The sequence below is a fragment of the Falco punctatus genome (assembly GCF_963210335.1).
Source record: "Falco punctatus genome assembly, chromosome: Z".
NCBI classification, from domain to species: domain Eukaryota; kingdom Metazoa; phylum Chordata; class Aves; order Falconiformes; family Falconidae; genus Falco; species Falco punctatus.
The window spans coordinates 46,978,449-47,003,917 of NC_137586.1; the positions used below are offsets into that span (position 1 = coordinate 46,978,449).

The 25,469-nt window shown below is 35.9% G+C and overlaps 1 protein-coding gene across 1 annotated transcript in view; it reads right to left on the reverse strand.

Moving 5' to 3' along the window:
• CNTNAP4 (contactin associated protein family member 4) overlaps nt 1-24,626 on the reverse strand; it is a 275,901-nt gene extending 251,275 nt beyond the window's left edge. The window contains exon 1 of the mRNA XM_080373008.1: nt 7,115-24,626. Coding sequence (XP_080229134.1) covers nt 7,115-7,199 — 85 coding nt within the window. The 5' untranslated portion in view covers nt 7,200-24,626. The remainder of the gene's footprint in view (nt 1-7,114) is intronic.
• Between the last annotated feature and the right edge of the window lie 843 nt (nt 24,627-25,469).

Sequence of the window (25,469 nt, forward strand, 5' to 3'; positions counted from 1 at the left end):
TATTTCTAATTTAAAATATCTTCCAGCAGTATTTTCTTAATGAAGCACAGCAGTGATCATATGACCTTTACTGTAAATCGTAATCCTGAAGAGATAAACTTTCCAATCTTTCCTGAAAACTTTCACATAATTACAGAATATTCACGTTGAACACATCCAGTCTAACATAACAGAGAATACTGTACAATGCTGCAGGTGAACTAACCAAAGTGATCCAGGCTCCCTGTACGCAACCCAGCCTGTCTACAGCATCACTTCTAAAGTGTGTGTCACCCTCTGAAGGTCTTACTCTTCCTGTCTTGTTCAAAACCTCTGCTCTATATATTTTCTAATAATAATTTATTGTTTGCTGTCCTAGTGAGGTTTTTTACTAGGTTATATGGCATCTGAGTAATAATATTGTGTTAACCACATTTAGACTTCTTTTTTGTTGTTTAGAATTTTCTTTAAAGTTGTGTTTTCACAATAACTCTGAACAGGTCAACTAGACACAGCTGGGGATTTTTGGTGGCATTTTAAATACAATCATGAAAAAATCTTTGTAAAATCATATTTTTAAGACAAGTTTTGAAAACCACTTTCTGTTTAGGTTTAAAAGTGTACAGATAAACACCTGAGAAACAGCAAGTTCTCTTCAGATATCAGCTATATAAAGAACGATGTTAAATAATAAGAATAAATTAAAACATTCCAACATGCTGTTTCTAATCCATGTTTCCTTCAAGACCACATATGTAGATATGTTAAGTGCTAAAAGATTGTTACAGAAACAAACAGGCAAGCAACAAGTAATAACTTCTTCTTGAGCACAACCAAATACCAAGATTTATTTGATAAAAAAGTAATTAGACCCACTACCCAGCTGGGTAGATTTCCTAACCATAATTTTTCTCTATCCTTTGAGATTTAAAACCCTGGAGGTAGTTTTCTTCAGTAGTCTATTAAGTGAGTATTGTATTTAAATAATAATTCTGTAGTTGCTATTTTTAATCTACTTAAAATGTCAGAAGTTTTCAGGAATTCAATCACTTTTCAAATTACTGCAATGAAAATACTCATTAAGTGGAATATAAACAGTGCCATTTTTTCCTTCTACACTATGTAGCACACTATGTTTTTCTTACTAAAAAAAATCACGTAGCAATTGTATTAAACACTGAAAACTGTCTTCTGAAAAGTGAAACAGATGAAATAGTTTGGACATTAACTCTCCTCTGTGTTTCGCAGATTTAAATCAAGGTTACTGCCACAGGTTTAAGCTGATGGAAGGAGACCTATAGAGTAATCCTTTGAGAAACATTAGTCTGTAATGCCATACTTGTACCTATATAAAATACAAATACACAACAGATAAGTAAACATGATTAAATGTGTAAGTGTAAAAAACTGGAGAGACAAAATTTCAGTTAACTGCCATTAGTTAAACAGTAGTGGGGTTTTTTTACAACTTTTTTTACAAAGGAGGAACAAATTGTCATTGTGACAACATACTCTTATCTCACATACATTTTGTCATTTTCAAGTTTAAAGGCACAGCTTTTGTCATAATGACATTTATATAATACATATTTGTACACTGAGACACACATAACTCTTTCAGTTTTAATCACAGATTCTGACTGCCAAAATTACAAGTTGTAGATTACAAAAACGTGTTTTATATTCAAGAACTACTAGATCAACCTACCAAAACATTTAACCCTAGTAATATTTAACAGTGCAAAACCTCAAGCAATTGTATAGAAATGTAAAACCAATGTTATCACTATCATTTTGGGTTTCCTTCCCTTTTCATAAAAAAAGCCCTGAAAACTGAGAGGGAAGAGCAAATTTTAACTTTTCGCTTCAGAAAACTCTTAAATAAAGTTAATTTGCAAATCTGGAGTTACTGACAAACATGACTAATTTTATTATTTGTTATTTCTTTATTATTCTTAAACAAATTGCCTGGTGTGTTCTAGGAAGGAAAGCCCTTTGAATCAGTGATGGATCTCACTGCCCCCACCTCTGTTATCACCTTATTGACTAAAAGTAACTAACAACAAATAAACATATAAAAGTACTGAGAAACAGTTCTAACTTTCCCACAAAACAGAGCCCTAATCCTATGTGATATTGCACTCCAAACTCTCAAACTCGCAATTAACATCAAAGCACAGGGATTTTAGGGGAAAAGAAAATAAAAATTTGAGTGATGTAATGCTTCTTGAGCATACAAGTGTTCTTTGATTTGCTTGTTCAGGGTGGGGAGGCAGCAGGGGTGGGGGAGGGATGGGGGACATCTACTTTTTTTCCACCTAAACTTGTTAGATGCTATTAAATTGTGACTGTTGAAATTCTTACAGAAAATGAATCAGTAGGCAGAATACTCGCAAATATATCATATGAGACATATCAATACAGACAAAATACTTGTTCTTTTCTACTGCAGTACAGAAGCATTCAAAAATAATACTAAACTTCAGCACTGTACCTCATGTACAGTGATAGAAGTATACATGACTTTGAGAGACACAAGTATTTGGAAACAACACCTTAGTTAAAATGTTGTCTTTCTTGTGCATGAACATAGATGTATACTTGCATCTAATTATTCTGTAAGAAAGAAAGAAGAATTTTGATGACTGCAAAATTATCAAAATGTGAAAAAGTTAGCAATTACTCTGGAACTCCTGGCTGGTACTTAACTAAAATACAGTATACCCTATAATATAATGCAAATATTATTACTAGAGCTAACAACATGCTTTACATATAATGTACTGCATTTTCTTTTTATGGTTAAATCTATCCCACTTCAAGAATGTCATTAATTGTCTGTCACTATCCATCAATCATGACAAAATTTGCTCCATCCATCCTGCTGACTGATCCCAAGGACAAATATGTTCATGGGAATTTAAAAGTCTAGAGCAATGGGATGCAAATTATTGATGATACTTAGCATAACCAACACAAGGCCTTTCTGTGAAATCTCAACCTTGAAAGTCTGAAACAAATTTTGATAGATTTTTCCATTGGCATTGGACTAGATTTGAAGATGGAAAATATGCTAGAGATGTCTGTAATGTTTTATTAGTATAAATAATTGCCCAGAGATGGCCTGATCTCTGATGGGATCTCCGTTGTTATTGCAGAGGAGAGACAGATAATAATAAGCAGAATATAAATATTAATGAGGTTAAAAGAAAATTAAGAAAGTTTCTAGTTTCTTCTCCCATACAGTTTACATCAACCACAAACTAATAGTAAAAGTATTCCATTTTAATTTAATTTTTTTGTGATCAACAACATGTATGCATATTTTTTATAATTCCATAAAGTTGTCAGATAGCCTATGGAACTGTTTAGTACCAATGACTAACAACAGAATAAAATTATTTTCTAAATTAAGATACAATATTTTTTCTTGTAGCAAGTAATCTCTTCCCTGGGAAAACTATTTGTACAATGACTTACATTTGATAATAGTCAAGGTCTGTGATCAGTCACTTCTTTATTTGAAAACTTCAGCGTCACTAACACTCTGTCACCTTTAGAGTAGGTTTTCTATCGTAACATTAGCAAGAAATCACTTATATTTAAAAATAGTAACAGCAATAATAATAATAATAATAATAAAGGTTTCTGCATTTATAGAAACTATGATCATTGCAGTACAAATAAGAAAATCTGAATCAACAAAACCATCTCTAAAACTGGCAAGTTTTAATAAAAAAAGGTAGGTATAAAGGTGTGATAATTTACATGGAAAGTCTCTAATTTGTTCTCTATATTTCCATTCACTGTCAAGTTTAAACTTAATAATTTTTTAGCCACAATTCAGTTGTGCGTAGGGGGTTTAATTATGTTTTCTGCAATTCTTCAGTTTTTGAGAGTTAAAAAAAAAAAAAAAAAAAAAAAAAAAAAAAAAAAGCTACTGCACCTATTAGAGTACCAATTTCTGGCAGGTTCTCAAGGCCTGATTTAGGAACTTGCTGATTTACAGCTATAGAGACAGTTCCCAATAAAATAAAAATGTTTCCTAGCTCCAGTGAAAAAAACTTAGAAGTACTTGCTTTAATCCCTCATTTAAAACTCACACTTGACCTTATACAGTTACTTACTCATAGCTGTGCACTTTAAACTTCTTTCAACTGATTTGGAAGTGCAATTATTTGGGAGGAAGAAAGCACAGGAAAGCATGAAGCAGCACTAGTACAGAACTTTTACAAGATTTGAGTTTCCAGCAGCAATTATTTCCTCTCTTGGTTGGAAGTGTCAGTGTTATTTTTCAGGGGAAAAAAACCTACGCAACCAACCAATACAAAATCCTAAAATAAAACCACAGAAATATATATTCATATTCTAGATAATAGGGTCTGTCACCTTCAGATAACCTAAGAACTTCAAAATCATTTTACTCAGAAAAAGCAATACTGTGATTCAAGACAGAAATAGTCCTGACCACAACAATTTTTGATCCAAGAATTTTTCTATATACGAGTAACTTAGTAACATTGACATTGGCACTTCAAGGTGACATGTAAAGGTCTTTGGTCTTTTCTTAATAGCAGCTGGTCTGAAGAAAGACAAAGTAAAATTTAGGTATTCAGGATCTGATATTAGAGAAAGAACCATGAAATAAAAAAAAAAAACAACCCAGATTAATTGAGAAGAAATTAATTCTTTTTTAAAAAAATCCTGTTTTCTTTGATGATTGGTAGCCTACTAGAAAATCTAGCCACCAATGTTCATGCAGGAAAACTAAACTTTACCTGGTTTTGTAAATATTTCAATACATTTATGACAACAGTAGAATAACTTACTGAAAAGGGTTTCAATTCCTGGTCAACTTCTTAAGAAAAAAGGAATAAGGTAAGGGCAAGCGAGCAGATAACAGCTGCTGCATGGATCTCCTGTAATCAGTAATTATGAAAAACCTTTTCTCCTGAAGTGATTTTATGCAACCTAACCAGATTCAGGCCTTGATAGTAGAGATGAAAACTGTAACTTCTAAAACAAACTAATTCTACCACAGAATTTTTTACTTCCAAAATAATATACATCCATATATATATATGGATGGATTTTAATATTTTTCCAGATTAGATATTGAAAAGCAAATATATGCATTAGAGTGGCCAAGTTCCCTTCAGACATTAGCACACACTCCTTAATTTAAATAATTTAATTTACTTTTCCCACAAACAGTTTCCTTGCATGTAGCACGGGAAGAGTTCTTACTTTTTCAGTTCAGATAATTGTTTTGACATACGATTTAGGACTTACTAATAAATAAAAATACTATACATTTATAAATACTAGCATATATGTGAAAAATCTATTCATTCAAGTCACTTATTTGATACTGTAATTGAGTTTGGCTTGTTTTTGAGAAGTATTTGAGAACACCAGTAGTAAATGTCTTACATACCTGATTTGTTTTTTCCTTCATAATTTTGTATTTGGAAGCTTGAGCCTTTTCCTCAAACCTTACTTCCTAAATTGTAAGAGTGACCTCTAGTGCTTTCCTGCTTTGGTGTGTGATACAAGCCTTTTTTGCAATGGTTTTAATATGCCTCCCTGTAAGCAACTGATTTAGTTTTGTGCATAGTGCCAAATGCTATTAATGTGCAATTCAATTATCATGGTCTTGTGAAAATGGATGTATTCATAAACTGTACAATGCAGAATGATGAAGAGAATTAAAGCTGTGGCTGGATTGCAGCAGGGTGTTTAATAAGAGGAACTCAGTATTCATGTTTAGGGCTACACTATGCACTTGAGTATCAAATGAGATATCATTACTGAATGACAGCACAAGATCATTCTGGTGCTGTAATATGAATGTCTGGCTCATGGGAGCATGTTTAGTTTACAAACCATCCATATGCAAAACCCTAGGCTACAGACCTACAGAGCACTTCAAACTTAACTTCTCTGCCATTGCTCAAATGTTTCCAGGGAGCTGTCCCCTGCCACTGGGCTGTAAGGTTATTCCTGAACATTCCTCCTTGCTTTGGTGTGCACTTTCTTCCCATAGAGGCATTGCTCCTGCCCACCCCATTCCTGTGATGCACAACCAGTGCCTTAACAGGAAGAGGAGAAAATATGCTCAGTTCAGGTTACAATCATCTGGCATTTAGGCTACTGTTCTACCACATGTACGCAAAATGAATCCTTCAGTTTGCTGAAGCCAAATCAAATGGATCAAGAATAGGTCAGAACAATTTCAGAATAATAAAAACCCTGAAAATCAGCTTCCTGGACAGGTGTTTTGGGTTTTTTTTGTGTTTGTTGTTGGGGTTTTTTTGTGGGTTTTTTTTTGTTTGTTTGTTTGTTTTGGGGAGGTGTGTGGTTTTTTTTTTCTTTTTCTTTTCTTTTTCATTTAAAGGTATTTAATCTAATTGAACACTGAAGACAGAGATTTTCAGGTATATATCAGATTTGCCTCCCTAGAGAGCAGATTTTCTTTAAAACTGTTATCAACATCTTTATTTTGCAATATCACCCTACTGGCTAACTATGAATTACTCATTTTTTTGAAAACTTTCTGCTGGAACAGATGGCATTCTCTTCTGTAGTCATGCATGAACAATACTCCTTAAGCAATCAATGCAGAGACTATAAAGTCTTGCTACCCACATTTTTCCTTGTTATATTGGTACTGCTCTTGAACTGCACAGTATTGTCCATTAGAGTTATTTAAGTGCCAGCTTAATTCAGGAGATTCAGATACCAGCTTTCAAAATTATAAATTGCTAAAAACCAAGCTGAAGCAGCACACAATAGAAATCTGCCAGTAATTTCCAAGAAAGGCACAAATCACTGGAAAATGATGCACTTAAACAGACAACAAAAATGAAAATGGGACTGAACATACATCCTTTAACAAAATGCTGCTTTTGCATACTCTTAGACTGTAAGCTTTATAAACAATATTCTGTACCTAGATTTATGACAACAATCTGTAGAAGGATTTTGGAACATTTTCAGCTTAGCAACTTGCTGTCACGATTTCCAAGCACTAAGCATTTGTCTCAAAAATATTACTTATTCTAAATGCAAATAAAATATCCCAGAAGTTTTCAGAACACTCTGGATTGAGTTTTAAATCGTATGCAATACTTACATTTATTTCCTGCCACAGCCGTGTGCCAGTTAGGAACAGACAGGAGAAACAGCAGCTTCAGGAAGGTTTCAGTGACAGAATCCATGTTCACATTCAGTGAGACACTCGAAAGAACCGGAGTATTAGGAAACAGCTGCTCTGTACTTCAGCCCTGCTCCTGCCTCCTCTCCTCACTGCCTGTCTCTGCCTCTTCTCGCAGCGCTTCTCAGGGGCCAGGCACCTCAGCCAAGCGCACTCCGCATCTCCTCACACACACACACCCGCCTCCAAAGTCGCTTCTCCCTCTTAACAGCAGCAATCCCTGAAGAGCAGCGGCGAGAATCGCTCCTCCAGTTTCACAGAACCACTCAGGGCTGAACTGCCAGGCTCTCCGGCACAGCTCGGTGACTGAAGGCGCACGCCGGCAGCGCGTCCTGGACACCCCTTGTGGTGACAGGTAGGAAATGTGGGGCTCCTGAACGCCAGACAATAAGGCACAGCAGCCAGCACATGAGCACAGACACAGAGCCGCTTGCTGGATGCTCGCCTTGGCCAGTTCTTTGTCATTATCGCGCTTTTTTTTTTTTTTTTCCTTTTTCCTTTTTTTTTTTTTTTTGGAGGGGGGAGGGGGGAACAGGGAGCATCAGCTATGCATGCTGCCATTCTGTGCATTTTTTCAGCAGGGTACATTTTTACACTTTCGGCTGCAGAGGCATTACAAGTTCTGCATTTTTGAACGAACGCATTTTGCCTGTGGTAGAGAACCTAAGCTTGCAAGTGAAAGGAGCGGTCTGCCTTAACTTATGAAGTGAGCATATAGGACCGAATGATTGGCAGCCCCTCAGAAACATGCACCGTGAATATCCCGGTTCAGGTTTACTGCTAATAATACTGACATCAAAGAATTACATTCCCACCTCCTGTGAGTAAACACTTATAAACATATGAGTGTGCCAATCTTCCCCAAAAATCTTGGGAATTTTGCCAAGATTGCCAACAAATACCTACAAAGAGCACATCTTGCTTTCTCTACTTTTGCAAAAAGGAAGCTGTCTTTAAACTGTCCTAATGTTTGTACCCACTTTACGTTGAAAAAAAAAGCTTCACTTGGGAAAGAACTTCAGAACAATTTTACGTCATTATATTTAAACTGTAGCCTAAAATGTTTTTGCAAAACAGGCTAAATCACAATAAATTTTGTATGTTAAAATACAAATGTTACAGTCCTCAAGTATGAGGAATAACCTGCTTATTGGTAAACTCCTGACATCGAGGGCAAAGTCTTCATTAAAGGACCACATCCATGGCTCCATCACTGCTGCTTCTGGAGGGCTACCACTGTAGAGACTGTCTTCATATTTGGCAGAAATTGCTATGGGAAGGCACTACACAAGGACGTTCTGAGTTACCATGAGGTGCATAAACAGACTTATAGATTACAAATTCATGCCAGTGGCCCAGACTTTGTCTTCCTGCATCTTGTGGACTGTTTAGGAGCTCAGATATACCAACAGATTTTTCCATCCAAAAGGATTCTGGTGTCTCTGGGTCAGACACTAGACAGCATACTGCTGAGTTTCTTTCTTGTGTGTTGCTGAGACTGTGGATTTTAATGCAAATTGCCATGTAGGACTGTTTGGTTTCAGGAACAACTGTGGGACAGAGATGTAATGTGAATTAAGTTCCATAAGCTTCTGAACTTTAGTTGCTTATTTAAATCAATTTCCTTAGCCCTTGAAGGATGCTTTGATTCAGCTAGAGAATGAAGAGTAAGATGTGTTTTGGTTTCATGCTACCTCAGTCAGACTAATTTAGGTTTTACAAAAATGTATTCAAGGCTCAGCCAAAACATAAAAAATAGAAAATACTAAACAATAAAAAATATTTTGAAAGACACAATGCAGCTTTTGGTTACATTCTCTCTAAAATAGAAAATCAGCAGGATTAACATTAAAAAGGCCTATTTCTAAATGACCATGCTGGGCAGAAAGATTCAGGGGAAGTTTACATAATCTATTGTGAATCCTGTCTTCTCTCCTTCATATTGACTTTTATTTGCATGAAAAATGCATAGAGGAATTGTATTAAAGATGATGTGGATCATAACCTGCCTTCTAGCTCTCCTAAATCTTCCTTAAAATTCTAAACTCTATTTCCAGAGTTTAGTACAACTATAGAGTAACTTGTCCATTAGCTGGATTTCTTTGTCATATAGTTCCTTGAGTTAATATTGACCTTCTGGCTAAATTAATATAAGCATAAAAATACTCCTTGTGCAGCATCCTATCTCTAAAGAATACCTGATGAGATGGCCGTAGACTCTGCAGCTAGGCAAAATTTCATGTTTAGAACCAGGACAAATATCACATACAATCTTGACAAGGACTTTCTGTGGAGTGGTGTTCTTTAGTGTTAGCTCTAACAACCCCAGGGCTTTGAATTAGGAAGAATTATTATTCTGGTAATGTAATGTAAATTCAGTGAAAAAGCCAGTGCCATTGTGGGTAAACATTTGTCTTACAAAATAGCTTACAGTCACCAAAAAGGAACTTCTGATAGAGAAAGGTGATAGGATTTTTATTTATTTATTTGTTTATTTCTGAATTGCAAGCAAATATACAGATGGGTATAACATACTTTTCTAATTCTGGAAAAGCCCATCTTGTTCTTATATCAAAATAATATCCTGAAATGTGTACATATGTTTTTGTGTGGACAGGCAGAATCACAGAAATCTATACACCACTATGTATCTGGAATGTCAAGATGGTCATCAGCTTCATCCAGGGATGAGTCTATGGCACCTAGAAATTACAAAAAAATAGCATAGTGTGACTCACCCAGAATATTGCAACCTCCTCTCTGCTTTTGCATCATAACATAACTCCAACCTGTATCCATGAAATGTTTCTGCTCACATAATCTTATCTCTCTATTCCAGCATGTCATTTCCCATTTCTCTTCCATACAACGTCCAGGTTCATCATTGAGTTCTGAGCTCCTCTTTGTGGAACTCGGACAAGTCTTTCCAATTCCTGTTTGGCTGTGCAGCTTTTTTTCAAGCCTCTTTTCCTATTGTTCTCTTTTATTTCTCTCACTCCTTCAGTGTTTTGTTTTTGTTCTCGTATCTAGTTTTCAAAATTTATGCTGCATGCCAAAAATCTTATCCATTTTTTTTCTCTTTGAAATGTGACATTTTGTCCATTGGATTTGATAGAGGATGTTTCCCAGTGGATCTACATATATTTATTATTTAGAAAGTCTACAAGTTCCCCAGAACAACTGCTATGTCTTGTTATAGATTCATCCTCAGAGCTGAAAAATCTGCAAAATGTGGTTGTGCAAAAGTTGAATCATTTGATTTACAAATGAAGGACTTTTTAAGGAAGTCCATTTTCTTAGCAGACTCAAACTAACAGGAAAAATAATTCCTTTTTACAATTATTCTTACTGTGACTTTTTGTCTGTAAAGAGGATGCACTTTTAAAATCATGCTAACCATATTCCTGGTACTACTGTGATCTGCTTATTAATTGTAAGACAATTTAAAAAGATGATAAAGACATAGGGTAGTTATAAGCTATAGGCCAGAGAACAAACTTTCCTCTGCCTTTGGCAGAAAGTCAGCTTTACAGGAGAACAATCATTTTCATTTTCAGTGTATCATAGTTACTCACTACACATTATTTAATGACAATGAATGTAATAAATGAATATCTGCTTGTGAAGCACAAGAACAAAAGTAAACAAAGTCAACAACATCCATACTGGCAGGCTGAAAATATCTGCTTTAATAGTCCCTGGGAAATTCCTTGTTCCCCATGAAGTCCTCAGAAACCATCAACCAAAGTGGAAATTAACTATTCACTTATTACCTATATCATCTCACCTTTCTCTAATCAAGCTCTATCAAGCCAACATTTTCTATACCCAACCAGCTGTGCCACTTTATCTTTATTTTAGGAGACTAGAAGGAAAGAGATACAAATTTTAAACGTTTCTGTTCTGTTTATCCTATCCTATTTATTTCTGTTTTCTTCATCCCCTCATCTGCTTTACGGCCTTGGTTAACCCTCCTTCTAGTGCCACCTGCTGCAGTTTTATTGGTATTACAGGTTTCTCTTTACAGCGTTTAGTCATAATGCAGCTGGAGAACATATCTTTTTAATGCAAACTGAACTCTTTCAAGATCATGTAATATGTGCTTCCCAACACTATTAGCAACCCTGCAGACAGACGCTGCTGTAGTTGTCTGCAGAGACTGCAGGGAGCAGAAATGCACAAAGACAAATATAAACCAATTTAAAATATAAACAACTTTATGCCAGGTACACTAATGATGAGATTTGGAATATTTCTTAGCTTTTTGAAGACAAAATAAAATTCCTATCCACCTATTACTACTATACTTTTTTTAAAAATCATATATCTCATAATATGCATGGCATACAGTAAAAAATGCTTGTCAGAAATAAAGACAGCATAGCTCCTAGGCTCAACATTTTTTTTTTCTTTCCCCCCAGTAGGGGCAGAAGAGTACAGTTTGTCTTCTGATTGCAAACCTGCAAGCTTCCATTCAGGCTGTATTTGTTAAAAAAAATAATTAGAAACAAAAAAAAGCTATCTGTGTAAGGCACATTTTACAATTTTTTTCAGCAAAATATGACTTCATCAGGGATTTAAAACCTATTTCTTTTTCAGGTGAGACACAGAACCCAGAACAGAGCAGACGTGGCTTCAAGCACCTGTAGGAGAAGAATTCACTTCCTTAACACTGTTGTAAATATAGATGGATTGAAGGATGGAATAAGATGTGTGGCTACACAGACAGTTTGTCTGCTGCTGTTTTCTGATCATTTCTCACCTGGAACGATGTAGTGAAAATCCTGGAGGTATCTTTTTTGAGGTTTTGTGAAAATACTTCCTTTTAGCACCTATGCATCTTCTTATTTCACAGTCAAGAGTTTTATTCTTTCCAAAACAAACACTCTGTGTATTGTGATTCCCAACACAGGAAGTGATAGTTTCAATATAGGGCACTGGAGACTGAATTTATGCATCATTTAATAAACATTTTTAACAAGTCTCATATATGAAGGTGGTAATTTGTAAAAGGATAACATAAAAAGTAATAAAAGGAGGCAAGAAAACAGGCTTCAGGACTTGGTACTGAGCTACTTCGGTGGCTTTGCTCCCAAGTGGAGCATGTCTTGAAGGACAAAATAATTAAAGACATGGAGACTGAAAGAGGACAGTGAAGTCATAAAGCATAACATGGATTTACCAAAGGCAGATCATAGTGCACTAAGCTGACAGCTCTCTTTGATACCTGATTCCTTCCTAAAGAAAAGAAATACAGATTCTTGACATTGGATGCATGAACTATGACATATAGTTATGATGTTTCTTTGATAATGTAAATAAGACAAAGTATAACCAAGGGTAAATGCAATGAATAAGAGGGAAAGATGATAATGGATGGAGCAAAAAGGTATCAAAATACAACTGAAATATAAGCCTTGTTTAATATATTCACTTATTGCTACAATACAAAGAACAGGCTTGTGGGTCTGGTGGTTTGGGAGGTGTTTAGAAAAAATATAATCCCTTTAGGAAAGGTCTACAGTATCATACACAAGCACAGGATGACCTTTCTGAAGTACAAAGGTTAAACAACATGCAGGAGTAAAACACAAAGAATGTGCATCATCTTAGGCTGATAACAATGACATCAGCTGTTAGTCCTTTAGTTGGAAGCACATGACAACAGAGAGGTCCTAGCTGATTCAGCCAACTGTGAGCTGAATATAAGCTTCCAGTGTGACTGAGCTACAAAAAAAAGGACAATTGTTACATCCACCAGGGAAGTATTTGTAGTACATTACAGTAGGAAGAAAGGTTTCTGAGCTGGAAATGGAGTGAGAGCCAATGGGCCTCAAAGAAATGAAGAAAGGATCCAGAGAATCCCTGCCTTGTATTTGTATTTGTACTATTGTACTAGGTTCAGAAACATAGATTTGAAAATCTTCAGGGGTGTTAAAGAGCTTAGAATCCAAGATTGTGGCTTCAAACACAAGATGTTCTGGAAAACTTCAAATAATGGGATAACTCCCACTCCATTTTCCAAAGGAGACAAATGTTGGAGAAGGTTCTAGGCTGTGACTCCCATTTCATATGGATATGGCTGTCTGGCCCAGAGTTGATCTGTGAAGGCTTCAACAGGAATAGTTTATTAAGATTATACCTTTTATTTAGCGCTCTGTGCAGACTAACTTGGGTCATTGCCCACTGAGTTTGGGACTGGTGCAGTTCTGCCTCATAGCTAGCTTTCTTTGAGCGTCAGAGAGGGAACTTAGCTACCTGATTGAAATGGGAATATTTCAGACACCTGAAAGTCAGATGTGGAGTTGCTTGCTCTCATCATGCCCAAGGATATGCCAATACAGACTGATGCAAATAAGACTATGAAGCATACAGCCCGAAGCTATCTTGTGTCTGTCTACTCAATGTATGATAAATGTAGCTCAGGTCTCTCTGTACCTGTTTAAGATGATATTACCTGGTTTTTTTTGGATCTCAAGCCTAGATTTCATTGCCAAGAAAGCAAAGTCATGGCAATATGGTTCCATAATGATCTTGGGTTTTATTTCTCTATGCAAAAGACAACCCTCCTTGAAGCAGAAATATTACGAAGGTAAACATGAATAAGTTGTTTATGCAAAATTGGTTTAGACCATATAAAAAACCTACAGAACTATTAGACTTTAGTTATATGTAATTGTTTCATGTTCAAAATCTGTCAATTTAGTGGAAAGCAGACAAGGGTTCAGTTGTTATACAACAGAAGATGTAACTTGCACAAGTCTGATTTCCTCGACGTTAGGAAAAACAGGCATGTAATATGGCTTCTCTATCTTAATTAGTGTGAAATTGTTCACTTGCCAACAGAATTTGTGGCTGCATTAGGATACAAATCTGGTCCTTTGTTGAAGCAATGTGGAACAGAGAGATAATACAAAAGAACAAAAGCAGCAAACAGACTTGAGCAAGTTTAACAAGGTCAAAAATATGGGACTCAGCTTTTTAAAAATGGAAATATTTCTAAAGTGAATGGGCAGGTCTCACCTGCATTGTCAATGCTTAAAGTAAGCTGCAAATAACCAGTTTCATTTATTTGGATTACATTTTACAGACCAGGGTCAGACTCGACATACTGTAGATTAGCTGTTGCTGACATTGTTCAATGCATTAAGACATACACACAGTTCTCTGAAGGGAAATTATTTTGTTCCAGGGTTGTTTTTGTTGTAGGGGGTTTTGGTTTGTTTTTGGTTGTTGGGGTTTTAGTTTTGTGGGGTTTTTTCCCCCCTTTAGGTATCATTTGGCAGGCATCAGAAAAAGGAAAATCACTTTACTCTTTTTGTTCTTAGTTACCTCTTTACTTTGTTATATCCCTATGGGAATTACATGCAAATTATCCAGCCTCAATGTGTAGATGTGTTTAGTATTATAAACATCACATGATACTATGAGCAATGGTTAACATACCAGTGCCTAGCTGGTAAATATGATCATGATCTCTTCAAGGACCAGAATTCCTTGGTAAGTGTGCATGCAGGTAGGTAGTTTTCCTTAATTTCATTATGAAACAGAGACATTTGGGATACAAGCAGTGACAGAAAGATTAGCAATCACTTGAGTACTTCTCCCCATCCATATTAGGAAACAATCAAGCTCTTGCAAAGGCTGTTTCAATGTGAATGTAAAATGAGCAATTTTCTTATATGATTCTCTTTTATATAAAACCAAAAAGAATGTATTCTTCTTGTGCTTTTTTTATTATTACAAACATGACTGGACAAATTCACTCACGTATTTACACTGCCCTTTTTACTGAATACTGCATCAAGAAGCCAGACCAGCTTTTGTCTGAGAATGAGCTATCCATGGGAATTACATATTTGTTTGTGTTTGATCTCTAGGGAAATCTCATGAGATGATACAGCATCTCAAAGTCCTGGGATGACAAACAAGATGCTAATGAATCAGAAGTGCCTAGCAGCTTTTCCCAGCTATTATTCTGTCCTTTTTCCATTTACTGCCAGCAAGATTCTTCCCACAAGATTAGCAAAACAACAAAAAAGTAGTAACCAGTTAATTTAATACATAGTATAATCCAGTATTTGCCTTGTTTGCTCCAGTGCTCAAGACAGCCTCTGTACACTCATCTTTTCATCCTGAAGGAAGTACTTGTCTTTATATACAAATAGCTCATGCTATGGTGCCACTGCAGTTTGCTTAATGTAGCATTAAGTTCTGAGTCCAAACATTGGTGTTCTTTGAAGCAAGAAGTCATACACAACCAGGAAAGCATCAGCAGAGCATTCACTAGGCTTTCCACATTGCTAGGGGGAGGGATGTCGGGATCTCAAAGGAGCACTGCAGAGGCTAGGCATCAGTATTTTTGCATTAGGAATCAAGATTTCCTTCAGATCCTCACACTTGATGCAATTACAGGGAAGATTATATTCTTTAGGCCTTCCATTCTGTCATTTATCCCTCCTGAAACAGTAGATAATGCTCTGGATTTTCCATGAATCAAGGTTTAATATTGATCTTTCTCAGTGTTTTTCCCATAGAAGAGAATGATTTGTCTGTAATATAACCTTGATTGAGCTGTGCATGCCCCTGCTGATATCAGCAATGCTGCTAGTGTAGTCAGAAACTAAGCAGGGTCAAGAAACATGCAGATTTTATGGAGATGTGGAAGAACATAAGCAAATTATAGACACTGACAAGTACAGACATTAATTTTGTGATGCTGGAAAGGACTGTAAGGGAATCCTACAATCAGTCAAAGCAATCAGGCTGAGTTTTAGTCTTATTTATCATTTTGGAGGCACACAATGGATAAGGCTGGACATAGATTCCTGCGATTAAAAAAATAAACAAACCATAAACAAACCCCAAACCAAAACCAGCCTCCCATACACACACAAAATACAGGAAAAGACAGGAGCAATTTTAGGTTTACTCCTAGCTTTACACCACTAGAGAGGTCCCGAAGAATATATCTGTTTCTGCCTTCTGCAGAAACTCTCCAGCTTTAATTAAAACAAACTCAAAGAGGTGTTATACTTTCCTTAATACCTAGTCCTCTTTTTTATAGTGGGAGCACACAGGGATCGCAACACAGTGAAAACCATCTATAGTGGTGATAAGCATATTCTTCACCTCGAAAATTCTCACCTTTCTCCTGTAAACCTTTAACAAACTTTACATGCACAACTAGCATTATACAAGTCACTGTTTGTCCAATATGTGGTTTGTTCAATATGTGATATAAAGAGATTACAAGAGGATAGTGGTTTGTTTGTTTGTTTTTTTACTTTTATAAAGTCCTTAGTAAAAAAAATAAATATATTTACAGGAGACTGAACAAAAGCATAGCCAGTGTTCTATACTAATGGATCTCCTTATTCATTTGTATGTTATACACAACTAGGCATTAATCTCAAATATGTCACGTTCAATATGTTTTATAGTTGTTCTCTTGCTTTTTCATGCTTTAGTAATAGGGAAGATACAAATTAAGCGTTCATCTGGCTTTCCTGTGTTGTGAAATGCAACTTCATCATGCTCTTTCTGAATGCAAATGATAGTAAGCTTTTTATTTCTTATATAACCTATATGGGAAATAGGGATAATTAAAATCTGGAACTTCATATTGAGACATAGTAATGAGCTGTCACTGTTTTGTAACTCCATATGAATAATGCTTACTCTTTTTCTTAAAATCTTTACATAGAAAAGAAGTAGTTAAGAACTAATGAAACCTTTATATGGATGTGGTTTCAAAATTTGCCAAGAAGCATATTCATGTAATATTGTAATAACATAATGTATACATTTATACATACATACAACATACAATATTGTAATAACATAATGTATTAATTCTTACCTCACATGATCTAAATATCAGAACTTCAGAATATTTGCATACAAGAAAACAAATACAAGATAGTTTTTCCTGTATTTGTGAACAGGACTATACTTCCAGTGTTCTAGTCTCACTCACACAGCTACCAATGGGAGTTTTATTTAACCAGAAAACTGAGCCTTTGAAAGAAGAGTAATATTAGAATACAAGTGTCTATGATTAAATTTCTTACCACATATAATATTTGAATAATTATTGGTCTTGTGATATCAAGGAATTGATAGATTCTTGGTATTTTGACTAGTTAAAAATAACTAACTTCACTTGGATATTGGCTTAGAATGTGATTTCCCAGCCTTTGGAAGTTAGTTATCTTGAAAATTTCAGTCATCTTTAATAAGAGAGGACGTCTAACCCTACCATTTTGGCATTAGTCCAATACAGGCTATTGAGTACACTTTGCTAGCAGAGCTTTCCTGAATAAGTTTGAGCCATTTAGGGTAACATCAAAAGGAAGCAATCAAAGACTTGTGAGTTAGGTGTTGCATCCCAAATTGCAAAGCTTTAAAATTCAGCCACTCACTAGTCCTGAAATCACCTTTACTCTCAAAAATGTCTCTGTCTTCCAGTGTTGAGCAACCAATTGGCATTCTTACACCTGGCTGAGTTCCAGAATCAATGCATTCACCCTGCTGCATCTTTTGCAGGGCAGTCACAGTCAGTGTTTAATGCCCATGTAAAGGACTTAATGATCCACTAAACATATTAGTGGCAAAAACATCCTTTGCAAACTGCAGCTGCTGTGACATTCTATCTTTCCCTTTTTACAGTAGCCTGAAGGTTGGAGCAGTTGCCCCAAGAATAGAAAACACCAAGCAGCCTCGATATAAATTGAAGCCACATCTCTCTACTTCTTAAAGGGTTGATTTTGAATGGTAGAAGGCAGTCTTTCCAATCTTCTGAAGCTATTCCATTGTCAAAAAAGTAGTTTAAGATTCCCTGGCCAGTAAGAAATGAGAATAAGTGCACAAGCATGATATTTGTGGCTCAGGAGTTGGGGGAATGTGTCTGAACTCCCCTAGGCTGGGTAGTGACTGCTCTGCACAGAGCGCAGAAACCGCTCCCAAGGCAAGGCACCAAGTCAGGTACTCAGTAACAGACTCTAGTTTGTTACTACATCATGTTACCTACTTTTTAGGCACAGGGAAAACCCTGTAACTGGACCTTATGCCTGTCGTACTTCCCTCCCCTTTTAAAAAACACAGGTAACTATATCTTCTCACGGCTCAAACCTGTATAAAAAGAAAACATTGTTAATTGTGAAGTACATGGATGATGCAATAATGAACCCGTTCAAATGCCAAAGATAAATATAGTAATATACTTTCTAGTCAAAACATTTCTTACATTTTTGAAATAAAATATAATGGGTTTGTTTATACATGTTAAGCACAATTATATTATAAAAAATTAAAGAAGCTGTTAATATCATTGACTAACCTGAAATATGTATAGATAAGAAGTTGCCTCATATTTATGGGACATAGTACCTGTGATAAAAATTCATCTCTCTTGAAGAAATCTCTTTGAAAGCTTAAACTTCTAAAAGCCCCAAGCTATATTTTATGTTCTTTTAAAGCTGTTCACTTTTCTCTTCCCTCATTTACAGGTACTTTCTATTTGTTTGTTACAATAACCAGTAAGAGACGTTGCTCCTTATTCTTTATTATTTTTATAGTTTTCTACTGTGTGCAAGGATTACCTTCAAGGAAATCAAGCTCAGGAAATACTATAATAATAGATACAATAGAACTATCATAGAGAAAAGCAATACAAGAACCAGAAAATACACAGCAAAACTCTGCAAAGAAGACTCCATATAAGCCTGCAAAATATAATCCTTTCCTCATTTATTAAAAAAAAATAAATAATATATTTACTATATATATGATATAATTCTGTTTTTTTCTTTTATAGTCTGCAATATTTATAAAAGCACAAATTTTGAAGATACTATAGGAAACCCCACCTGCTTTCACATGTAAACCCACACTCAATAAATTCACTTGCAGAAGCAGTTCTGATCCAGACTTTAGATTATATCGCTGGAAAGTCTTACAACGGTTTCATGGGGATTTTTTGCCTAGACCTCAACTGCGTCATTTACCCTAACAAGTGTGCAGTTAAAATGACAAATTATGCTCACATTTTAATAATCAAACAATTGATAAGAACAATCTGTTCAAGCACTGTTCAAATAAAAATTTAAGTCTAGAAAAGTTTATGTAAGATTTTAGGCAAAATAATTACAAAAAATTGTTTTTGAAAATTAAAGGAAGTAAGGTAATGAAAACATGAATTTTTCAGCAAGTGGTACTCTTGGCCTCTCATTCTAATCTAACTCCCATTCTAGAATATTTTCAAGTCATTTAAACACAACAGCTTTGAACTACCTAGTGTAGGTGAGCTTTCAGGGCTGGTAGTTCAGATTCACAGGTGCCTCTCATTCTTTAAATACAGACTGGCTGACAACACAGATTATTGTATTCTACTCTAGAAACAGAGTACAGACTTCTGGGGGAAGGAAGGCTGATGAATAAGTGAGACTGAAACCCAGTCTGGATAGAATACAGTTGAATCACAGAATCATAGAATATCAGGTTAGGAGGGACTTCAAGGATCATCTGTTCCAACCTTTCTTGGGAAAAACACAGTCCAGACAACATGTCCCAGCACCGCATCCAGCTGAATCTTAAAAGTGCCCAGTGTTAGGAAATCTACCACTTGCCTGGGGACATCATTGCGGTAGCTGATTGTTCTAATTATGAAACATTTCCATTTCATGTCCAACTGGAATCTCCCCAGGAGTAATTTGCACCCATCACCCCTCATCTTTTCCATGTGACTTCTTGTATAAAGGGAGTCCCCATCTTCTTTGCAACCACCTTTTAGACACTGGAACACAGTGGTAAGGTTTCCCCTAAGCCTTCTTTTCTCAAGGCTGAACAAACCCAGTTCTTTCAGCCTTTCCTCATATGGCAGACTTCCCAGTCCACAGAGCTGCCAGTCCAGAGCTGCTCTCTACCCAGCCAGATCCCATCCTGTGCTGCATTCCTGTATTATGTTTGCCCAGGTAAAAGACTAGGAAAACACTTGTTCTGGTTGAACTTCATAAGGTTGTTGGCCCACTCTTCCAGCCCATCCAGGTCTTCCTGCAGGGTGGGTCTCCCTTGTGAAGTATCCATTTCCCCACTCAGTTTAGTTCCATCAGCAAACTTCATCAGGGTACACTTGATCCCATCCAGATCACCTACAAAGATATTAAACAACATCGGGTGCAATGTTGATCCCTGGGGGACCCCACTTGCAACAGACTGCCAGTTTGAAAAAGCAGTATTTACTTCTATTGAAAGATTACTGAGTGGTAGGACAGGCTTGTTTTAAGAAGAACCTTTCCTCTGTTACACGGTTTATTCAACTTACTTTACCGGCATTTTTTACACATGTGATCTGTATGGGACACAAATTGTCTCTTATTGTCTTGAAATAAAACACACAGGGCACTATTACATAGGATATGAATTAACAAGAGGGGCAAAAAAGAAACTAATGTAAAATGTTAGAAATTAAATAGAAACCAAACTGATGTGCATAGCTTGATGCTTAATGTAACTGAAGCATCTTTTTCTAGAAACTACCATTAACAAAATCTCAGAAGAATCACGGTATAAATGTGCACAAAACAGAAATGTCTGGAAAGAATATATAGCATATTTTCCCTCTCTTTCTTAAATTTAAATGTAACGGGATAACTTCTTTCATTTGAGAATTGTACAATTTGGAAACCCAGGTTTTGTATTATTTCTTTTTAAAAAAATGCCTTTCATCTTCAGTTTCTACCATCCACAGACAACCACAGCCAAAGATGCTTCAATTCTTTCAGCTCACTCTCTAGACCCTGTAAGAAATGTGAATTGTCTAGAAGCTGCAATAAAGCTGATCTATGACACCAGTCATCGCAGTCACAGGGTCAACAAGTGATGTGCAATGCCTGCAGAAAGCTAGCAAGGTCAGATATGGTTAGATGGAAAGCCTGTTCTCCAACACAGTCTGGATATAATGAGTGATGGAGAAAGGAAAGGGGACTATGATAAGTTGAGAAGGTTAAAGACCAAGTAAAAGGCATACAGGGGAAAGAGATCTGGAATGAGCAGAAGCTGCAGTGGATTGTGGAGAAGGGATTTAAAGTAAACAGGAAAACTCTGGTTTTCAGTAGGAAACCATTAGGTTGAGAACAAGTTTCCCATGTGTCAGTACTCTTCTGTGAGAAGTCTATGAAGTTCATCTCTACACTTGTTTCATCAGCGCTCTACACAGAAGATAACCTGCTAAAGCCAACAAGTGCTGCACTTGCTTGTGCAACACTGTCTACAATGGGTATGAAGACAGCCCCAGATCTGAGATTTCAGCAGTTCATTCAGTGATTATTTTTCAGTATTAACAATGTTATCCTAACAGCTGTTACTAAGATGCCTTGTGAATATAACTGTGAAGGTGTGAGAATGTCCAAAGAACCATTTCAGAAAAAAAAAAAAATAATCTTTGGTTTGATTTCTAATTCCAGAGCAGTTATTTTGCTACTCAAGCAAAAATCCACTTAGAAGGGCAGCACAATGCATAAATTGTGATTAACCCTTCCACACATGAGCGATGTTATTGTGCCAGAAATAATTTTCTTTAAAAGAAAAAATAGTTTTCCCATTTTAACACTTGTGAAATGACTAACACCCTCACTGAAGACCTCTATCTACACCTCCTTATTAATATAAAAAATGTATTTTTTTTATAAGAACATGCTTTCTGTGTGACATTTGTATTAATTTTTGTCTGAGTTGGTGTAACTTATGGTAATTTTATCCTAGTGACTTTATCCCTCAGTACTCATTGAAGGGTAGAAAAAATAAGTAAAACAGAGTTTTGGGGAGATGGAAATTTATTGAACAAAAGTTTAATCAAGCATTCAGAATTTTATTAAATATTGGTTCCAGAAATAAGCAATTGTTTGCATGGCTTCTTGTGTTTTCTGAATCATTCTCTCATCACCAATTCAAATGTGCACGGACCTCTGTAGAAATACATTCATAGGCTGAAGGTAGAGCTCAGTAAATTATTCCCAACAAATAACATACTCAACAAGTGTAAACATTTTTCTTACATATTAGAGAAATCATGAATATATATTTATAAGGCAATTGTCACTCACATCAAATGCTGCAAGATGAAGATCCTGTGCAAGAGCCAGCTACCCTTGGCAGAGCCCAGTTCATTCTGTATGCTTTTCATGACCTCTACTCCAGCCTGGGCATGATCTCCTCTGTCTTCTGAATTTGACCTTTGGGTATTCAGAAAACAAATGCCATAAAGGTAGTATATCTGTTTTTAAATGGTTCCGCAATAATGGGAGAATAGCTAGCCAGAGTTCTGTGTTTAATTCTTTGCTTAGCCTGTGGAAATGTTTCTGACATATTTTCTGTCTTCTGAAAGAGCGTTGCTTCCAGCTTCACAAAAGAGAGTATTTAATGTGAAATTCAGGCTCTACAACAGGCATCAGATCTCTTGCTTGTAGAAGTCCTAAGCAGTAGATAGGTTTGTCTGAGCTTATTATCTTTTTTACACTGTGAATCCTTTATTTTTGCTGGAGTCATCCAGCTTCCAGTGAAGGAGTGCACAGTGATTGTTCTTTGCTTTTGAGATAACATTACAGTAAAGACATAATCATGCACAGTTAGAAAGAGAAAACTGGAACCCTGTCAGGTGAAGAATGACAGAGGACCACAGTTTTCAATGCTCTAGAGTAAAAGTCATGTAAAAGATTGGTGGTTGTGGCCTCATACCACATTAGAAGAAATAACAGAGATGGGATTTATTTTTTTTTTTTTTTAATCCTCATTTCTACTCTGGAATGGGAAAAAAAAAAAATAAAGGCATGTTAGGATCTAGATAGGTTCAGTACATGCATTGTCATCCTTGAACATTCCTATTTGTGCCCCTACCACTCATAAACACAGGGTTTCACATTTAAAAAAGCAAGCAAGCAAGCAAACAAAAACAACCTTCATGTCAAGCATTTCTTAGATAACAGTTTGTCATTTTTAGGTAGTTCCATGTCCACAATGAAGAGGTGAAAAATCAGAATGGATCTGGGTGGCCCTTTAGAAAATAAGTGCTTAAAATTAGACACTACTTTGTGGACACCTATATCATTAATTGATCTAGTTTCCAAGTCTTGTGAAAATAATTCTAAGACTTGGCACTGAAATTGTAATTTTCAGAAAAAAAATCAGCAATGACTTGACATCATTCTGTTTAACAGCAAGAGTACGGTTCTGATCTAATATTAGTAGATATTAAATTCTACTATATAGCATGATTTAACACTAAAAAAAAGACTGCATGCTAAGCTTCTAATGCTTTTTACATTTCTTTTACCAGTGACACTGTGGCTAGTATATACATATTTAATCATGATGGAAATGACCTCATGTTGTTTGACATAAAAAATCAGGTTCTGGTATTTATACTAGAAAATATAAAAGAAGACTGTGAAAGCAACTTGTTTTGCTTTTAATTGCAAACATGTATTAGTGAAAGTGGCACCCTACAGGACAACCAAGTGGTATGTAAATATATCCATTTGACTGTTACAGAAATGAGACTTTTTACTTGGAGGAAGAAAAGAAGAAATTGGTTCCCTGACCTTAAATAACTTAACTTCCTGTTATAAGGGTGTGTACCACATACATTGATTTTCTTTGCTTATACCTTCAAGCAGCTTTAGGTACTTTATATTATCTAGAGCCTAGTCCTTGAGTCACAGCCTTTGCCTTCATTTCCCATACAACTTTGCAGGACAGAATGGTACTCAGCTGAATAGGTGTCTATTGGGAAAAAATTCAGAGGTACAGTCTCCACTCCCACAAGTATTTTTTTACAATTGAAGTAGTAAGGGGCATTGCTTAAAGTCCGTTCACCTACATTCTGTTTTCTTAGATTAGCAGTCAAAACTGACATTTGGTTTCTTTACAGGAGGTGTTCTTTTGATACACTATTCCTTAGTGATAATAGGAAGAGCAGCAGCAGAAGAGTGAGTATAAAATACATTAACCAGTCATTTTGATTAATGTTCTAAAGCAATCAAAACCTGTAGGGGGGCAGAGCCGTAGTTTGCTTGGTTTTCTTTTCTACTTTTGTAGTCTATTGTAGGTTACTAGGCTGTGGCTCTGACACTGGTAAACAGTCAGCAGCACACAAGGGAAAAAAAAAAAAAAAAGAGAGAAAAAGAGAGAGAAAAAAAACTAAAAAAGTTTAGCAACAGAATGCATATGGAGGGGAAAAAAACCTCCAAACTGAAAAAAAAAAAAACCTCAACATGTGTAAGGCAGCAATGTTAGCCTTGTTCTGATCACAAATAATAAGATGACTTATCAGGACAGAAATCTCCTAAACCTGTTCACTTACCTAAATGCAGATATTGCTGTCTAGAATATCCCTATTCCTTTGTCCCTTATCCATGATCTCTGCCTTTTGCCTTTCTTGCTTCACCATCAGCTTGTTCTCTGTGTCTTTCACCTCTGTCTTGTACCTGCTGGATTTGGTCATGAATTTACCCTTCTAAGAGAAAGATTCTGCTCTGGCTGAGAATTATATGCAACACAGGAAACAATATAAAGCCAACCAACCAACAGTGTTGAAGTCAAACTAAACTAGACATCTAAGGTGATTTTCAGAAAAGGAAAATCCTGCTGAGGTAAATCTTAAAGAGATGTCTCAGACCTAAACATTAATCACTATGAAACTAATGAAGGTCCTTTAAAGGATAATTACAAAACCTTTTGAATACTTAAAGCACTGTTAAGAACCTGAGAAGCATTTAAGGGACGCAGTGGAATCATAACAAGATAAAGTACATGGACAGGAAAAAAAAAAGCCCCATAAAGATGGCAATGCATTAAAGACACAATCTAATAACACATCATTTTCTCCACACAATATGTATCAAAATAAAAATTTACAGATTTAAAAGATTATTGACAAAGTTTGGCCATGAAGGAAATGCCACCTAAACCAATTACCTCAAACATATGGTCTGTGGAACTAGGATGCAAATTTGTGTCTTGTGCATACTCATTTCAGAAAACGATTACATCTTCTTCACAGACCCATGTAAAACTGTTCTACATATTCGGTAGAGTGAATGAAGATGCTTTTGGTCCTTACTCTGTCCTGTTGCACATGCCTGAGAGGTCCCAGGGTACTAGGAATCTCCAATTTGTTTGTCAGAATAGTAGCACAAATCAAGTAAACATGGCTTTCCTTTACAAAATACACAAAAAAAGGATCTTATTGTAGCTCCTTATGTATCATCTGCACACC